This window comes from Pleuronectes platessa, chromosome 14 (assembly GCF_947347685.1).
Source record: "Pleuronectes platessa chromosome 14, fPlePla1.1, whole genome shotgun sequence".
NCBI classification, from domain to species: Eukaryota; Metazoa; Chordata; class Actinopteri; order Pleuronectiformes; family Pleuronectidae; genus Pleuronectes; species Pleuronectes platessa.
Window position 1 is genome coordinate 5,106,825 of NC_070639.1, and position 17,138 is coordinate 5,123,962.

A 17,138-nucleotide genomic window follows, 5' to 3' on the forward strand; every position below is an offset into this window, starting at 1 on the left:
AAACATTGGGTAGGATATGAGAATCTATAAAGCTAAGACATTTTTATTTGCATGGTCATGAAAACACAGTCTTTTAATATAATTTCTATAGAAGAGATCATTTTTGTTATAGCATTAAAAGTAGGATTAAAACTCACAACAATAGCTCCAAACTTGGCTTCCTTACTTCATCAACATGCCTCAAGCCACTGAACTTTACATGTACTTACATCACTCTGCAAGTCGTAGACTTTTCTAGCCTGGACTACATCACTCGAGTCTGGCAGGCACGTCCATTGGTGCAAGTGAGTTCTATAGTTGAAGTCGTTCACTTGCTTCTGGCACTTCTTGGCCAGTTCAAGTGTCAGCATGTCCGGTGGAAGGTTGTACTTGGTCTTGGTCTTGTTGAAGTCCTTCTTATAGATGTTGTCGCTGGAGATCTTGGCTGCGTGTGCAGCCAACATAATCAGCGGGTCGTCTTTTACACTAAGGGCACCAATATGATGGCCACACTGCTTGCGGAAACCAGCCTTGTATTTGTACTGAAAATTGAGATACATTTTTTTTGTTATTTTCTAAATGAAAACCATTTCAGTAAAACAAAATAAAGGGAATGTAAAAACTTGACTTACATCGCTGACGATGTCTCGGGAGGCTTTGGCCGCTAAAACAGAAACTGCATCTTTGGGCAGGTAGTAGCCCTTGTTGATGGTGTCCATGTAACCTTCACGATAATATTTCTGGGGTAATAAAAATGATGATGTCAATGATGTGTCTCATATGATACAAGATACAGAACCTATGGAGCAGACAATTAAAATTACACTAGATATGAGGTAAAAGTCTGCCATCATGTTGAAATTTCGTTCCAATCCTCAATCTAAGGCCTATAAGCATATTTAATAAAAAGACAGTTTCTGATATATCAATGATCTGCAATATATGAATTGGTTATACAAATAAATAGAGAGGTGCTGCTTTACCAGACTGGTGTTGAGTTTATTCTGTTTGGCCAGGACAATCTCTGGGGTGTCAGGCATGACGTGAAGTTTGGTCTTATCATTCTCCCAGGCAGCAGTATAAGCTTTCTGTAAACAGCATATGAACATAGATTAGTGACACCTGACTTTATTTTGTTGTAGGACATGTACACAATACAAACAGAGCTTTGGCTAGAACAAGTTATGCCTAAACATGTTATACTTTTCTGTTGATGGGGAAAAATACAGTTAACTCCAATGAAATAATATGAATTAGGATGAGCTGTATTTACCTTATCCATGATCTGGGCATTGGCCTGAGCAAGGGCATATGGCATGTCACATGTATTGGCAGTGAACTTGAAGTTCCTAGGATGCTGACGGTACTTAATCTCACTGAGGATCTCTGATGCTTTCTTGGCCTTTTCCACATCAACTGACCCTATTGGCACCCAACCAGTCCCCCTGATCCATTCCATGTCAGCCTTGTACACAGCCTACAAGTAGGGAGACAAGCAGAGTAACAGTTAGTGTAAATTTAATGTGAATGGAGTAGTCAGCAAATACAGTTTGACAACAGTCTCAAAACTCACGTCACTCTGCAGGTCATACGCCTTTCTGGCCTGGACCACATCGTTGGAGTCGGGCAGGCAGGTCCAGTTGTGCAGGTGAGTCCTGTAGTTGAAGTCATTGACCTGGATCTGGCATTTCTTGGCCAGTTCAAGATTCAGCATGTCCACTGGCAGGTTGAACTTGGTCTTGGACTTGTTGAAGTCCTTCTTGTACAGAGCTTCACTGGCAATCCTGGCTGAGTTCAGAGCCAGCACAATCAGAGGGTCATCACGAACACTGAGAGCCCCAATGTGGTGGCCCACCTGCTTGCGGTATCCTGTCTTGTATTTGTACTGCACCGAGAGAAAGAGGAAAGTGAGAGTTCAGTTTCAAATGTCACAATAAGAGAGGTAAGAATTTAACTTCAAGTTACGTACATCGCTGATAATTTCTCTTCCTCGTTTGGCGGCAATAATAGAGACAGCATCGGCCTTCATGTCATAGCCCTTTCTGAACATCTCATCAACACCTTGCCTGTAGAGTTTCTGTAAACAGAAATGAAAACAAATGAATTACAAAATGAAAACCATGATGCCTAAACTGCTAATTCACTGACAACTACAGAGAAACCTAGATCAAGTCTAAACAAACATACCTTGCTCATGTTGTATGCATTAGCTTTGGAAAGCACCATCTCAGGCATGTCAGGGATCACATGCGTCTTCATCTTCTCAGCCTCCCAAGCCGCAATGTAGTGTTTCTATGGGGAGAACCAAAAAATAAATCATGAACACAAATTTTAATCGCAAGTTGAAGACTAAGTAAATGTACATAATTTGTAAAAGAGGGATTTTGTTTACCTTGTTGATAGTTTCAGCATTTGTTTTGGCTAAGACCATGGACATGGAGGTCATGTCAGTCTTAAACTTCAGGGATTGTGGTTTCTGCCTGTAGAGATGTTCATTGAGGATTTTTCCAGCATTCTTGGCTTTCAACACATCCAGCGAACCAATGGGGATCCATCCCACACCAATAACCTCATCCATGTCGGCTTTGTACACAGCCTGGAGATAAAAGCGTGAACATGTGAAATCAAAACACATGAGTGTCATATATTGAGGAATGTTGAAAATGTCAAAGAAGTGCTTACATCACTTTGTAGATCATAGGCTTTCCTGGCCTGTCGGACATCACTCGAGTCTGGCAGGCAAGTCCACTGGTGAAGCCTTGTGATGTAGTTGGCGTGATTGACCTGAATCTGGCATTTCTTGGCCAATTCAAGGCTCAGCATATCTACTGGCAGGTTGAACTTGGTCTTGGACTTGTTGAAGTCCTTCTTGTACAGAGCATCACTGGCAATCTTTCCTGAGTTCAGAGCCAGCATGATCAGAGGGTCGTCTTGCACGCAACGGGCACCGATGTGGTGGCCAACCTGCTTACGGTATCCTGTCTTGTACTTGTACTACAGAAATCGGTAGAAAAAAATGTTGATGTTGCAATTAGAATATCCGTCACAATGTGTCAATGAAATGAACAGATATATAATGGAGTACAATCACTCACATCGCTGACAATGTCCCTTGAGGCCTTAGCAGCCTTCACAGAGACTGCATCCGGAGGGAGGAAATAGCCCTTGCTAATTGCTTCCTCAAAGCCTTGTCTGTATAGTTTCTGCAAAGAAAGACATACATTACTACATTTTCTATGCTAGAATGATTTGATTATTTAAATCTATAACACCAAATGGAGGTATAATTTTGGCATAAAGAAAAGCTTAAGGATATCAAGAATATTCCCATTTAAGTTTGCAATGGGACTATGTTAAAGGATCATATTCAAAGAATCTGCCTTAAGATCCCTTATGACTGCTAATCCAAGCAATAATATTTAGGTGGTTATCAGTAAACATATCTGCCCTTAAAAGGGATTTATAAATAGAATAAAATAATTTCAAATATGAGAAAAGATTTTCAAACCACCAAGATAAATACTTGTCAGGATATATTGTAGATAGATAGGATAGAAAAGATCGCACAACATATATATATATTCAGGGTAGTCTTCCTGTCACATGCAATATGAATAATACTCACCCTGCTCATGTTGATAGAATTTTGTTGAGAAAGGACGATTTCAGGAGTGTCAGGTTTGATGTGTAGCTTTATCTTGTCCTTCTCCCATGCATCGATGTAGAGACGCTGGAAGAAACAACAGATAATCAACATTTTTGATGTGCTTTTAACGTAAGAAACTGTGAGATTGAAATCTCCAGTCTAAATCTAGGTGAGGATGAATGCTACTTTGTTAATGGTCAAGGCGATATTCTTTGCCAGAACAATGTTCATGGTATCTGTAGGGCTGGTGAAGGGAACAGTGCTGTGGATCGGCATAATTATTTGAATAGGATTTCTCACCTTGTTCATAACCTGAGCATTGGCCTTAGCCAGTGCCATGGGCATGTCCTCAGTGGTGATCTTGAACTTGTAGTTGGTTGGGGGCTGACGATACCCTCTTTCACTTAGAATCTGACTTGCTTTCTTCGCCTTCTCAACATCAAGTGAACCTATAGGCACCCATCCAATACCCTGCATCAATCTCTGATCCTCCTTGTAAACAGCCTGGACAGAACAAAAAGGATTTCTTGTTGTGAGTAATGTCCCAAATTGGAACAAATATATATTCAAACAATTATGAATTTACATTCATAAACATGGCAATTTTCCCAAAACAATCATATACTCACATCACTCTGGATGTCATAAGCATGTCTGGCCTGGCGGACGTCGCTGGAGTCTGGCAGGCAAGTCCAGTTGTGCAAACGGGTGATATAGTTGGCATGATTGACCTGGATCTGGTTCTTCTTGGCCAGTTCAAACGCTATCATGTCCACTGGCAGGTTGAACTTGGTCTTGGACTTGTTGAAGTCCTTCTTGTACAGAGCATCACTGGCAATCCTGGCTGAGTTCAGAGCCAGCACGAGCAGAGGGTCGTCCTGCACGCAGCGGGCCCCGATGTGGTGGCCGACCTGCTTACGGTATCCTGTCTTGTATTTATACTGGAAGAAAAAATTGATTATTTAATTGTGTCTACCGCTTACATTCCGACTTTGGAAAATGCGGAAAAATAAGTCATTTGTTCACAATACTCAAACTGGGAAAACTAGAATTAGCTGCCAACAGTGAAATGCATGACATCCGTCCAATAGGGGAGAATGTTCTACCTCTAAAGTACCTCCTGGCTGTACAATATGATGAATATCACAATTATCTGTTACTATTCATTTCAACACTTACATCACTGGCAATATCCCTAGACGCCTTGGCTGCACGGATAGAGACGGCATCATTGCGTATATCGTAGCCTTTCTTCTTGGCATCTTCATAGGCCTGTGTGTACTTTTTCTGTAACGCAACAAAATCATGACAAAGATATTAAATATATACTGTACATGTATTCATGCAAGTAATCCTTTTGCACCGTGATAACTGTTAAATCTTTTACATACCAAACTATAGTTGACATTGTTTGCTTTGGCCAGTATAATATCCATAGCATCAGGCATAAGATGGATCTGTGTCTTTTCATTCTCCCAGGCTTCATGATAGGATTTCTGCAGGCAAAGGGACCAACAACATGAGAATTTACTGACAACATGAACTCTTGATGTGTTCATTTTTAGAATAAAATAATTTCATTTTCATATTCATAAATAGTTGAGTAGTTTAATATTTTACTGCATAATTATTTAAATTAGATTTCTTACCTTGTTCATAACCTGAGCATTGGCCTTAGCCAGTGCCATGGGCATGTCCTCAGTGGTGATCTTGAACTTGTAGTTGGTTGGGGGCTGACGATACCCTCTTTCACTCAGAATCTGACTTGCTTTCTTCGCCTTCTCAACATCAAGTGAACCTATAGGCACCCATCCAATACCCTGCATCAATCTCTGATCCTCCTTGTAAACAGCCTGGACAGAAAAAAGGGTTTCTTATTGTGAGAAATGTCCCAAATTGGAAAAAATATACATTCAAAAAAATCATATACTCACATCACTCTGGATGTCATAAGCATGTCTGGCCTGGCGGACGTCGCTGGAGTCTGGCAGGCAAGTCCAGTTGTGCAAACGGGTGATGTAGTTGGCGTGGTTGACCTGGATCTGGTTCTTCTTGGCCAGTTCAAACGCTATCATGTCCACTGGCAGGTTGAACTTGGTCTTGGACTTGTTGAAGTCCTTCTTGTACAGAGCATCACTGGCAATCCTGGCTGAGTTCAGAGCCAGCACGAGCAGAGGGTCGTCCTGCACGCAGCGGGCCCCGATGTGGTGGCCGACCTGCTTACGGTATCCTGTCTTGTATTTATACTGGAAGAAAAAATAGATTATTTAATTGTGTCTACCACTTACATTCCGACTTTGGAAAAAGCGGAAAATTAAGTCAATTGTTCACAATACTCAAACCGGCATACTAGAATTAGCTGCCAACAGTGAAATGCATGACATCTGTCCAATAGGGGAGAATGTTCTACCTCTAAAGTACCTCCCGGCTGTACAATATGATGAATATCACAATTATCTGTTACTATTCATTTCAACACTTACATCACTGGCAATATCCCTAGACGCCTTGGCTGCACGGATAGAGACGGCATCATTGCGTATATCGTAGCCTTTCTTCTTGGCATCTTCATAGGCCTGTGTGTACTTTTTCTGTAACGCAACAAAAACATGCCACAGATATTAAATATATACTGTACATGTATTCATGCAAGTAATCCTTTTGTACCGTGATAACTGTTAAATCTTTTACATACCAAACTATAGTTGACATTGTTTGCTTTGGCCAGTATAATATCCATAGCATCAGGCATAAGATGGATCCGTGTCTTGTCATTCTCCCAAGCTTCATGATAGGATTTCTGCAGGCAAAGGGACCAACAACATGAGAATTTACTGACAACATGAACTCTTGATGTGTTCTACTTTATGATAAAATAATTTCCTTTTCATGTTCATAAATAGTTGATAAAGTAGTTTAATTCTACACTGCATATACATACTTTTATAAAAGGATTTCTTACCTTGTTCATAACCTGAGCATTGGCCTTAGCCAGTGCCATGGGCATATCCTCAGTGGTGAGCTTGAACTTGTAGTTGGTTGGGGGCTGACGATACCCTCTTTCACTCAGAATCTGACTTGCTTTCTTCGCCTTCTCAACATCAAGTGAACCTATAGGCACCCATCCAATGCCCTGCATCAATCTCTGATCCTCCTTGTAAACAGCCTGGACAGAAAAAAAGGGTTTCTTGTTGTGAGAAATGTCCCAAAAATTAAAAAGATAAACATTCATAATCAGGATATGTTTTTTGAATATTGAATACAAAAATTCCTACTCACATCACTCTGGATGTCATAAGCATGTCTGGCCTGGCGGACGTCGCTGGAATCTGGCAGGCATGTCCAGTTGTGCAAACGGGTGATGTAGTTGGCGTGGTTGACCTGGATCTGGTTCTTCTTGGCCAGTTCAAACGCTATCATGTCCACTGGCAGGTTGAACTTGGTCTTGGACTTGTTGAAGTCCTTCTTGTACAGAGCATCACTGGCAATCCTGGCTGAGTTCAGAGCCAGCACGAGCAGAGGGTCGTCCTGCACGCAGCGGGCCCCGATGTGGTGGCCGACCTGCTTACGGTATCCTGTCTTGTACTTGTACTGCAAATATAAAACAAAACATCTGATCAGAATGTCATGTAAGACATTATTAACAGTATAAATATATTTTTCAGAATTTGGTGAATATAACTGCCTGTTTTGATTTAGCATGAAATTGTGTAAATATTAAATTCAGCTTTTGCTTATATGAATTTTTACAATGAAATAAAATACAACATCAAAAATCGATTAATCATTCTTTCACTAAGATTTTTCAAACTTTTGGTAATTTTTTTCTCATATATGTTAGATGAAATATTAGTTGTGCAAAGCAAAAAAAGTTCAAGTTTAATTATTTTACATCGCTGGCAATATCCCTTGAGGCCCTTGCTGCTTTAATGGAAACGGCATCGTTACGGAGGTCATATCCCTTCTTCTTGGCCTCTTCATTTGCCTGCTTGTATGTTTTCTGTATAAAAGGAAAAAACAAAAAAATGTTTTTACATTATCTGAAAAGTGGTAAAGTATAATCAAGTATATTGTTTATTTTGGAAACTATGACAAAAATATAATTGATTGACAGTGTTTGAGAAAGACTTACCAAACTGTAGTTGACTTTGTTTGCTTTGGCCAACAAAATATCCATAGCATCAGGCATGACATGGACGCTGGTCTTGTCTTTCTCCCAGGCTTGATGGTAAGCTTTCTGTAAAGTAATTGTTAACAGGATGTCAGGATTTCATATGTAAATACAGTGTATATATTTAAATGAAGATGTCATTGACCTGCATTCGTAATCAGATCAACACTGATCTCAGACTAGTATCCTGCTCATAACATTAAGTAGGCAACTCATAAAAGTGATTTACATAGTAAATTTTAATCAAGTTGAGAAATTCTTGAACAGAGTCAGCTGGATTGCTTTTTAGTTTCCGCAAAAGAAATACCTTGTTCATAACATCAGCATTGGCCTTAGCCAGTGCCATGGGCATGTCCTCAGTGGTGATCTTGAACTTGTAGTTGGTTGGGGGCTGACGATACCCTCTTTCACTTAGAATCTGACTTGCTTTCTTCGCCTTCTCAACATCAAGTGAACCTATTGGCACCCATCCAATACCCTGCATCAATCTCTGATCCTCCTTGTAAACAGCCTGGACAGAAGAAAAAGGGTTTCTTGTTGTGAGTAATGTCCCAAATTGGAACAAATATATATTCAAACAATTATGAATTTACATTCATAAACATGGCAATTTTCCCAAAACAATCATATACTCACATCACTCTGGATGTCATAAGCATGTCTGGCCTGGCGGACGTCGCTGGAGTCTGGCAGGCAAGTCCAGTTGTGCAAACGGGTGATGTAGTTGGCATGATTGACCTGGATCTGGTTCTTCTTGGCCAGTTCAAACGCTATCATGTCCACTGGCAGGTTGAACTTGGTCTTGGACTTGTTGAAGTCCTTCTTGTACAGCGCATCACTGGCAATCCTGGCTGAGTTCAGAGCCAGCACGAGCAGAGGGTCGTCCTGCACGCAGCGGGCCCCAATGTGGTGGCCGACCTGCTTACGGTATCCTGTCTTGTACTTGTACTGGAAGAAGCAAGTGTAAAGATTTTGATAATTAAAATCTGGTCGGGGTTAAGATATGTAATTATACTCAGATTAGACAGAAGAGAATAGAAATGCCACTCATATACTTACATCACTAGCGATACGAGTGGAGTTCTTAGCAGCCTGGACTGCAATGGCATCACCACGAACATGATGGCCCTTCTTCTTGGAGAGCTCATTGTCCAATTTGTACAGTTTCTAAAGAGAGAGATATTACACATTTTTAACTGTGCTCAGTGTACTAACTTCCTGTTTGTCATTGCTGGACATAGAGTACCACTTACTGCAATTAGTAAGAAGTCAAATGGAAAAAAGGACATGGTAATATTTTAAAAGCATCCTCATATTCATTTGAGTGCCCTAAACTTTAAAACCTTTTACCCAATGCTGTTCATTTTGTTGTTATGAATAATGACAAATCGAGAAATTAATTGTGGAAATTGTGTAGAAAAATGAAGGTATTACCACGTACCTCACTGTAGTTTTTCTTGTTCCCTCTAGCCAGAACAATGTCCATTGCATCAGGCATGATGTGGATCGTAGTCTTGTCCTTTTCCCAGGCTTTGAGGTAAGATTTCTAAAAAACAAAATGTACTTGATTTGATTTAACATAATTAATGGGAACTTTCTGTTAATTTCATTTGCAGTCTAATCTCGTACCTTATCCATAATCTGGTTGTTGGCAGTGGCCAGTACCACATCCATGGACTGCATGTCTTTGGTGAATTTTAAGTTGGTAGGACTTTGACGATATCGTTTCTCACTGAAGATATTGCTGCCTATTTTTGCTCTCTCAACATCCAGCGAACCGATAGGAACCCATCCTATTCCCTTCATGAAGCTATTATAATCACTCTTGTACTGGTTCTGGGGGAGGGGGGGGGGGGTACCAACAGAAACAGCAACACATAGTATTGGTAACATTAATATAAAACTTAGATTTCTGTTTTAAAACATTCTACAAATAAGCAACTCTTTTTACATACATCACTCGCAATGAACTGCATGTTACGAGCCAGTCGCAGGTTCATGGCATCAGGCAGCACGGTGTAGCGGGAGGTAATCTGCTTGTATCCAGCCATAGTCTGAACAGCAGAGGCCTTCTTGGCCAGGACCACACTCATCATGTCCACTGGGGTGTGATACTTCAGCTTGGACTTGTGGTAGTCCTTCTTGTAGTTCTTCTCGCTCTGCAGCTTCGCCACAGCCATGTAGTGAACCAGCAGAGGATCGTCCTGGATGCTGCGGAAGCCAACATGGTGGCCTCTGGCCTTCTCATAAGCCAGCTTGTACTTGTACTGTGAGAGCAAACAAAATCGTTGTCACTCACAGAAACTTTACTGTTGTACTATGTGAATTTTAGCAGCTATTTTGAGTATATCAATTCCATATTACAACTTACATTACTGGCAATATTGGTACCAGACTTGGCGGCAACAATTGAGATGGCGTCTGCTTTAAGGTTGTGGCCCTTATTAACCATCGCCACAACTCCGGCTTTGTAAAGTTTCTATTAAAAGACACAAAAGTGATATTACAGTGAAATAAAACAGTGTTTACAAATATTCACAGACTGATCATCATTAAGCATCAACAATATTGACTACGAGAAGAGACTGATTTATCAGTTTTGATGACCGTTCTTACATTGCTCATGTTGAGGGCATTAGCTTTGGCCAGGACGATCTCAGGTGAATCTGTCGTGACGTGGATTGACCGTTTGTCCTGGTCCCAAGCTGCAGTGTAAGCTTTCTGTAAATGAATTGCCAGAAAAACAAATTAATTATAAGGGCAATTAGCAGATTATTTTTAGCATTTTTGTGACCCCACACTTTAGGGAACAGTTAAACAAACCACACCTTATTCATTATCTTGTTGTTGGCAGTAGCCAGAGTCAAGTCCATGGAGTCCATCAGCTTCTTGGACTTGAAGGTGGATGGAGGAGTGCGGTATTTGTGTTCGCTCAGAATCTGACCACCGAGCTTGGCAGTCTCAACTCCAATTGAACCAATAGGGACCCATCCAACACCTTTGATGTAGTTGTTCCATTCAGACTTGTAGTCCCACTAAAATAAATTTCAAAGAAGACCTCATGAATCTTCATACTACAATTATTAATCACGATCTACCTTTCTAAATGGATATAATTATTGTAGGTATAGCAGAGCAATTTGAACTTACATCACTGGCCTGGGCATTCATTTTGCGAGCCTGCACAAGGTTAATGGCATCAGGGAGGAGAGCGTAACTGTGCTGGATTTGTCTGTATCCAGCCATAGTCTGAACAGCAGAGGCCTTCTTGGCCAGGACCACACTCATCATGTCCACTGGGGTGTGATACTTCAGCTTGGACTTGTGGTAGTCCTTCTTGTAGTTCTTCTCACTCTGCAGCTTCGCCACAGCCATGTAGTGAACCAGCAGAGGATCGTCCTGGATGCTGCGGAAGCCAACATGGTGGCCTCTGGCCTTCTCATAAGCCAGCTTGTACTTGTACTGTGAGAGCAAACAAAATCTTTGTCACTCACAGAGACTGTATAGTTCTATAATATGAATCTTAGTAGCTATGTTGCAGTTATTGATTTCACATAAAAGATTTCTTACAACTTACATTACTGGCAATTTTGGTATTAGACTTGGCAGCCACAATAGAGATGGCATCTGCTTTGAGATTGTGGCCCTTATTCGCCATCTCCACGACACCAGCTTTGTAAAGTTTCTGTGGAAAGACATATACATTAACATAAACAAAATAAATCTAATTAAACTAAACTCATAAAAATGAACATTTGTAATGTTATTTAATGCCTGACATTGCTCATGGTGAGGGCATTAGCCTTGGCCAGGACAATCTCAGGAGAATCTGGCATGATGTGGACTGTACGTTTGTCCTTCTCCCAAGCTGCAGTGTAGGATTTCTGTAAATAAAGACACCAGAAAAATAATTAAGTATGTTGCATTTTGGCAAGAACATTAATTTAAAATTTGCGAAAGTGCACTACACATTTAAACATGTGTCACCTTGTTCATGATCTGGTTGTTTGCAGCAGCCAGAGTCAAGTCCATGGAGTCCATCAGCTTCTTGAACTTGAAGTTGGATGCAGGAGTGCGGTACTTGTGTTCGCTCAGAATCTGACCACCAAGCTTGGCAGTCTCAACTCCAATTGAACCAATTGGAACCCATCCAGTACCTTTGATGTAGTTGTTCCATTCAGACTTGTAATCACTCTGAAAAATTTGACAATGAAGATATGATACATATTATTTTTAAAGTTTACATGACGTTCCTTAGACTTTAAATCAAGCACACAATGTAGTGCATATTTGATGTCAACACATCTAAAACAAGGTTTTAAAAACTGCCACGCCCACTCACGTCACTTGACTGGGTGTTCACTTTGCGACACCGCTGCAGGTGAAGATTGTCAGGCAGGAGAATGAAGCTGTGAGGAATCTTTTTGTATCCAGCCATAGTTTGAACAGTAGAGGCATGCTTGGCCTGGACCACACTCATCATGTCCACTGGGGTGTGATACTTCAGCTTGGCCTTGTGGTAGTCCTTCTTGTAGTTCTTCTCGCTCTGCATCTTAGCCACAGCCATGTAGTGAACCAGCAGAGGATCGTCCTGGATGCTGCGGAAGCCAACATGGTGGCCTCTGGCCTTCTCAAATTCTTTCTTGTATTGGACCTAAAAGAAAAAGGGAAGGAATAAGTTACTTGTAGATTATAGCTGTTTCACTTAAATTAAATTTACACAGAACAAAAATTGTGTTGGGTAAGTGTAGGATTTACATACATTGCTGGCAATATGTCTGCCATGCTTGGCATGCAGGACTGAAATAGCATCGGGCTTCATGTCATATCCTTTAGCAATATCTTCCAGCCACTTGTGCTTGTAGTGACTCTGTCGATAAACAAAGAAGTGTTAGGTACACAGATGATGCTGTAACACATCAATATGGCATTTCCAAGCAAGTTGTATTCCTTTGACTTGTACATTTGCTGATTAAACAACATTTAATATTGATTTGAATAGAATGTATCGTGCTCTAACCTCACTAAGGGTCTGGGCATTGAACTTAGCCTGGAGGAACTCGGGGCTGTCGGCAGGCAGATTATAAGTGTGCAAGAACTTCTCACCAGAAGCTTTATATGCAGCCTAGAGGAAGGAAAACAAGAAATAAGTAACCGAAATTTTGAACTAACATGCTTTAGTATGTCAATATATTATAGAGAGAAGCCATTATTACATTGTCCAGAATCTTTGAGTTGGTAAGAGCCAGAGTCATGTTCATGGCATCACTCTTGCTCGTAAATTTGAGAGTGCTGGGATGCTGGCGGTAGCCCCTTTCTTTCAATGCAGCAGTAGCAGTTTTGGCCTTCTCAACATCCAGAGAACCAATAGGGACCCACCCTGTGCCTTTACAGAAGTTACTATAATCTGACTTGTACAAATTCTGCAGACATATAAAGGAAAAAAGATTAGGAGTGTCGTCAAACATCACATATTGTTTTTCTCCTGTGAATATCAATCAAATTACTTACAAATACAACATTTATATTAGTATTACATTATTGTTACATATAGGAGAAAAGTGAAAACATACATCGCTCTGAATCTCCATCATGTTGCGACACCGCTGAACGTGAAGGTTGTCAGGCAGGAGAATGAAGCTGTGAGGAATCTTTCTGTATCCAGCCATAGTTTGAACAGTAGAGGCATGCTTGGCCTGGACCACACTCATCATGTCCACTGGGGTGTGATACTTCAGCTTGGCCTTGTGGTAGTCCTTCTTGTAGTTCTTCTCGCTCTGCATCTTAGCCACAGCCATGTAGTGAACCAGCAGAGGATCGTCCTGGATGCTGCGGAAGCCAACATGGTGGCCTCTGGCCTTCTCATAAGCCAGCTTGTACTTGTACTTTATAATAGAAAAAAAATTGCAATTATTAATAACACTATTAAATTGAGTACATTTTGAATAATATTAGTAAAAGTATGATCACAACTTACATTGCTTGCGATGTCTCGGGAAGATTTTGCAGCAATTATAGAAATAGCATCTTCCTTCATGTGATGTCCTTTGAGCAGATCTTGACGATGTTTATAGGTGTAGTAATTCTAAATGAAAAGAAAATCAGTCTTATATTCCAGATGTACACATCTTTTTGTTATGCCTCCAGGAAGGCTGCAAATGTTTTTAAGGAATCTGCAACTAACCTTGCTGATGTTGACAGCGTTGTATCTGGCTAGCATCAGTTCAGGGGCATCAGCAGGGAGATGGTAAGTGTGCTTGAACTTCTCTCCACTGGCCTTGTACTCTTTCTGTATAAAAACATTGAAGAGTTTGTTTTATATCCATTTCTAAAAGGAAGTTCATAGACCAAAGTCAAATTATTGAGTTCTTCTGTTTCTTTCTCCTCACCATATTGAGGATCTTGGAGTTGGCCTTTGCTAGCTCCATGCTCATAGAGTCAGAAGTACTGGTGAATTTGAGGGAGCCAGGACGCTGACGATAATTCCTCTCATCCAGAGCTTTAGCTGCTGTTTTGGCTTTCTCCACCTCCAGGGAGCCAATGGGAATCCAGCCAGTTCCCTTAACTCCAAGCTCGTAATCCATTTTATAGTTAACCTGAAAATGATAAAGAAACAAGTGAGAAAGTAAAAGTAATGTAGATGTGAAAACACCATCTGTAATCCTTTCTGTAAGTATTTATCAGAATTATGTTCGCTTAAAGGAAAAATGAAACTTACATCACTGGCGTTGTAGTTCATGTTGCGAGCAAGGTTCAGACTCATAGATCCAGGCAGAAGACAGTAGTTATTGTTGCGCTGCTTGTAACCAGCATAGGTCTGCACTAATGAGCCATGTTTGGCATGAACCACACTCATCATGTCCACCGGGGTGTGATACTTCAGCTTGGACTTGTGGTAGTCCTTCTTGTAGTTCTTCTCGCTCTGCATCTTAGCCACAGCCATGTAGTGAACCAGCAGAGGATCGTCCTTGATGCTGCGGAAGCCAACATGGTGGCCTCTGGCCTTTTCGTAGGCCTTTTTATATTGGACCTTAAAGGTGAAAGGCATGTAGCATCTTTGATTAGAAGTCATATTCTTTCCGCATTGGAAAATGTGCAGTATGCCTGGTACATAGCAAGGTGGAGTCTGAGAAGTTGCCTTGGTCATTTGGAAAACTTACATCGCTGGCAGCATGTCTGGCAGCTTTGGCAGCGATCACAGAGATAGCATCAGACTTCATGTCATAACCCTTGGCTATTCTCTCCTGCCAGGCAAGCTTGTAGGTGTTCTGAAATGATAGATATAAACAACAGCAAAAGACATGAAGACTGAATAAGAGCAACAAGTCATACTTTATTTATAGAATAAAAAATGTGATCTCTAAGTATTTGTATGCATCACCTTGCTGATGTTGTAGGCATTGCACTTGGCCTGGACGAACTCAGGGACATCATGAGGCAGAGAATACTTCTGATGAATCTCCTCTAGACCTCTCTTGTAGAACAGCTGTAAGGAAAGAAGACAACAAAGGTATATGTCACATGTGCTGTATTAAGATCAATTTACAAATTAAAAACAGTGCAGAGTTTTCTATCCAGAATTAACAGTGAGATTGATGGTAGACTCACGTCACTCCTCTGAAGCTGGTTCACTTTGGCCTGCATCATGGTGGGGTGGTCATCGATCGCTGTGAATTTAAAGGTGTCTGGACGTTGTCTGTATTTTTTCTGTAAGAGACACACAATGAACATTTTATGTGATATTTCATGCCGTACATAAATAGCAGGGGGAAAAGTCTAACCAGGGAGACTGACGTGATGCTGTTTCACACACACCTCACTAAGGATATCTGCTGATTTCTTGGCAGTTTCCACCTCAATAGAGCCAAAGGGGATCCATGGTGTACCCTTGGTATAGGCGTTGTAGTCAGACTTGTACTCATTCTGTGATAGAGAAAAAACAATTCATGGTCTAAACAAATAATTAATTCCTTGAAGAATTGCTATTAATTAAAGCTTATGATGTTTGTCTATACTTACATTACTCTGGATGGAGTTGGCTTTCTTGGCAAGATCCAGCAGCACACTGTCATAGGGAAGGAAGAAATTGGGGTTGATTTTCCTATATCCAGCCATGCTGGCAATCGCCTGGGATTTCTTAGCCAAGGTGACTGCCATCATGTCCAGAGGTGCATGGTACTTGGTTTTCATCTTTTCATAGTCCTTTTTATAATTGCGCTGTGGAAATATATGAGGAAAGATTAATTCATACATCACTTTTTCAAAAAAGTTACAAAGTGTAACACATTAAAAACAACAAATAACCATGGAAGTAGGTTATATTTGCATAAAAGAAAACACAAGAATATAAAAAACTGATAAAAATCAGCAAACAACAGTTGGAAAAATAAAGTGAATTTAAGTAGACCTTTGAGAATCAAGTTATTAAAGGTTTCACACAGAGACTGTTTGAATGACATCTTAACTCAACTCAAATTTTTGCTCTAATTTCAAAATTTTGCTCTTGAATTAATATAAAAGAAATGTAAATAAAGAAGACTCATGGCGAGTTGATGACTCACATCACTCTGGATGCTGGCCACGTGAACGGAGTGTAAGATCTTGGGATCGTCGTGGATACTGAGGGCTCCAACCATCTGTCCCTTGTTCTTCTCATACTCCTTCTTATATTTCACCTTCAAAAAAATATAACATGATGTCAATAATTTGATTATCCAAAAAGCTATACTGAGACCAAATAGAGTTATAAACGTAACTGAAATATAGAGCAAGCAAGAAGTCTGTAATGGCTGGTATTGTAGCATACTTACGTCACTGGCTATGTTTGTGTGAGCACGGGCAGCGAGGATTGAGATGGCATCACCCCTGACCTCAAACTTTTTCGCTTTAGATTTCTCCCAATCGTACTTATAACAGTTCTGGAAGGAGAAAAGCAGGCCATTAAGGATATACAAAATGTCAAACTCTCTTTTATTGATGAATGAAAATAAACAAATAGAGAGTAACTTACATCACTGAGGTTAAAAGCGTTGACTCTGGACTGGATAAAGAAGGGATAATCTGGGGGCAGACTATTCTTGCACTTGGTTTGTTCATACTTTGCCTTGTAGTTCAACTGTAAAAAGAAAAAAAGTGATCATAATTCAATTATTTCTATTTCAATTCAAGACAGAATAAACAAACTGCTGTTTGATTTTCTTGCACTGGAGGGCAGCAGTGTAGAAGCTGGGCTCTATTGGAGACTTACAGTATATGACAGTCCCTTTCCCTACAGACCCCTTCTCTGAGCACAGGGTTTATTCTGGGCAAACTGAACGCTTGATGCTATTTATACTACAGAGA

The 17,138-nt window shown here is 40.5% G+C and overlaps 1 protein-coding gene across 1 annotated transcript in view; it reads right to left on the reverse strand.

Moving 5' to 3' along the window:
- Positions 1-17,138, reverse strand: part of neb (nebulin) — a 59,064-nt gene that overhangs the window by 31,212 nt on the left and 10,714 nt on the right. The window contains exons 18-71 of the mRNA XM_053439981.1: positions 16,807-16,911; positions 16,607-16,714; positions 16,358-16,471; positions 15,816-16,013; positions 15,612-15,719; positions 15,405-15,503; positions 15,178-15,282; positions 14,957-15,064; positions 14,515-14,826; positions 14,186-14,392; positions 13,981-14,085; positions 13,774-13,881; positions 13,370-13,681; positions 13,013-13,219; positions 12,817-12,921; positions 12,559-12,666; positions 12,139-12,450; positions 11,784-11,990; positions 11,576-11,680; positions 11,374-11,481; positions 10,947-11,258; positions 10,625-10,831; positions 10,413-10,517; positions 10,168-10,275; positions 9,752-10,063; positions 9,426-9,632; positions 9,238-9,342; positions 8,856-8,963; positions 8,433-8,744; positions 8,104-8,307; positions 7,758-7,862; positions 7,518-7,625; positions 6,905-7,216; positions 6,588-6,791; positions 6,321-6,425; positions 6,109-6,216; positions 5,560-5,871; positions 5,275-5,478; positions 5,017-5,121; positions 4,805-4,912; positions 4,255-4,566; positions 3,993-4,129; positions 3,812-3,887; positions 3,605-3,709; positions 3,075-3,182; positions 2,662-2,973; positions 2,372-2,575; positions 2,167-2,271; positions 1,949-2,056; positions 1,553-1,864; positions 1,253-1,456; positions 963-1,067; positions 612-719; positions 210-521 (exon numbers count right to left, since the gene is read on the reverse strand). Coding sequence (XP_053295956.1) covers positions 210-521; positions 612-719; positions 963-1,067; positions 1,253-1,456; positions 1,553-1,864; positions 1,949-2,056; positions 2,167-2,271; positions 2,372-2,575; positions 2,662-2,973; positions 3,075-3,182; positions 3,605-3,709; positions 3,812-3,887; positions 3,993-4,129; positions 4,255-4,566; positions 4,805-4,912; positions 5,017-5,121; positions 5,275-5,478; positions 5,560-5,871; positions 6,109-6,216; positions 6,321-6,425; positions 6,588-6,791; positions 6,905-7,216; positions 7,518-7,625; positions 7,758-7,862; positions 8,104-8,307; positions 8,433-8,744; positions 8,856-8,963; positions 9,238-9,342; positions 9,426-9,632; positions 9,752-10,063; positions 10,168-10,275; positions 10,413-10,517; positions 10,625-10,831; positions 10,947-11,258; positions 11,374-11,481; positions 11,576-11,680; positions 11,784-11,990; positions 12,139-12,450; positions 12,559-12,666; positions 12,817-12,921; positions 13,013-13,219; positions 13,370-13,681; positions 13,774-13,881; positions 13,981-14,085; positions 14,186-14,392; positions 14,515-14,826; positions 14,957-15,064; positions 15,178-15,282; positions 15,405-15,503; positions 15,612-15,719; positions 15,816-16,013; positions 16,358-16,471; positions 16,607-16,714; positions 16,807-16,911 — 9,300 coding nt within the window. The remainder of the gene's footprint in view (positions 1-209; positions 522-611; positions 720-962; positions 1,068-1,252; positions 1,457-1,552; positions 1,865-1,948; positions 2,057-2,166; positions 2,272-2,371; positions 2,576-2,661; positions 2,974-3,074; positions 3,183-3,604; positions 3,710-3,811; positions 3,888-3,992; positions 4,130-4,254; positions 4,567-4,804; positions 4,913-5,016; positions 5,122-5,274; positions 5,479-5,559; positions 5,872-6,108; positions 6,217-6,320; positions 6,426-6,587; positions 6,792-6,904; positions 7,217-7,517; positions 7,626-7,757; positions 7,863-8,103; positions 8,308-8,432; positions 8,745-8,855; positions 8,964-9,237; positions 9,343-9,425; positions 9,633-9,751; positions 10,064-10,167; positions 10,276-10,412; positions 10,518-10,624; positions 10,832-10,946; positions 11,259-11,373; positions 11,482-11,575; positions 11,681-11,783; positions 11,991-12,138; positions 12,451-12,558; positions 12,667-12,816; positions 12,922-13,012; positions 13,220-13,369; positions 13,682-13,773; positions 13,882-13,980; positions 14,086-14,185; positions 14,393-14,514; positions 14,827-14,956; positions 15,065-15,177; positions 15,283-15,404; positions 15,504-15,611; positions 15,720-15,815; positions 16,014-16,357; positions 16,472-16,606; positions 16,715-16,806; positions 16,912-17,138) is intronic.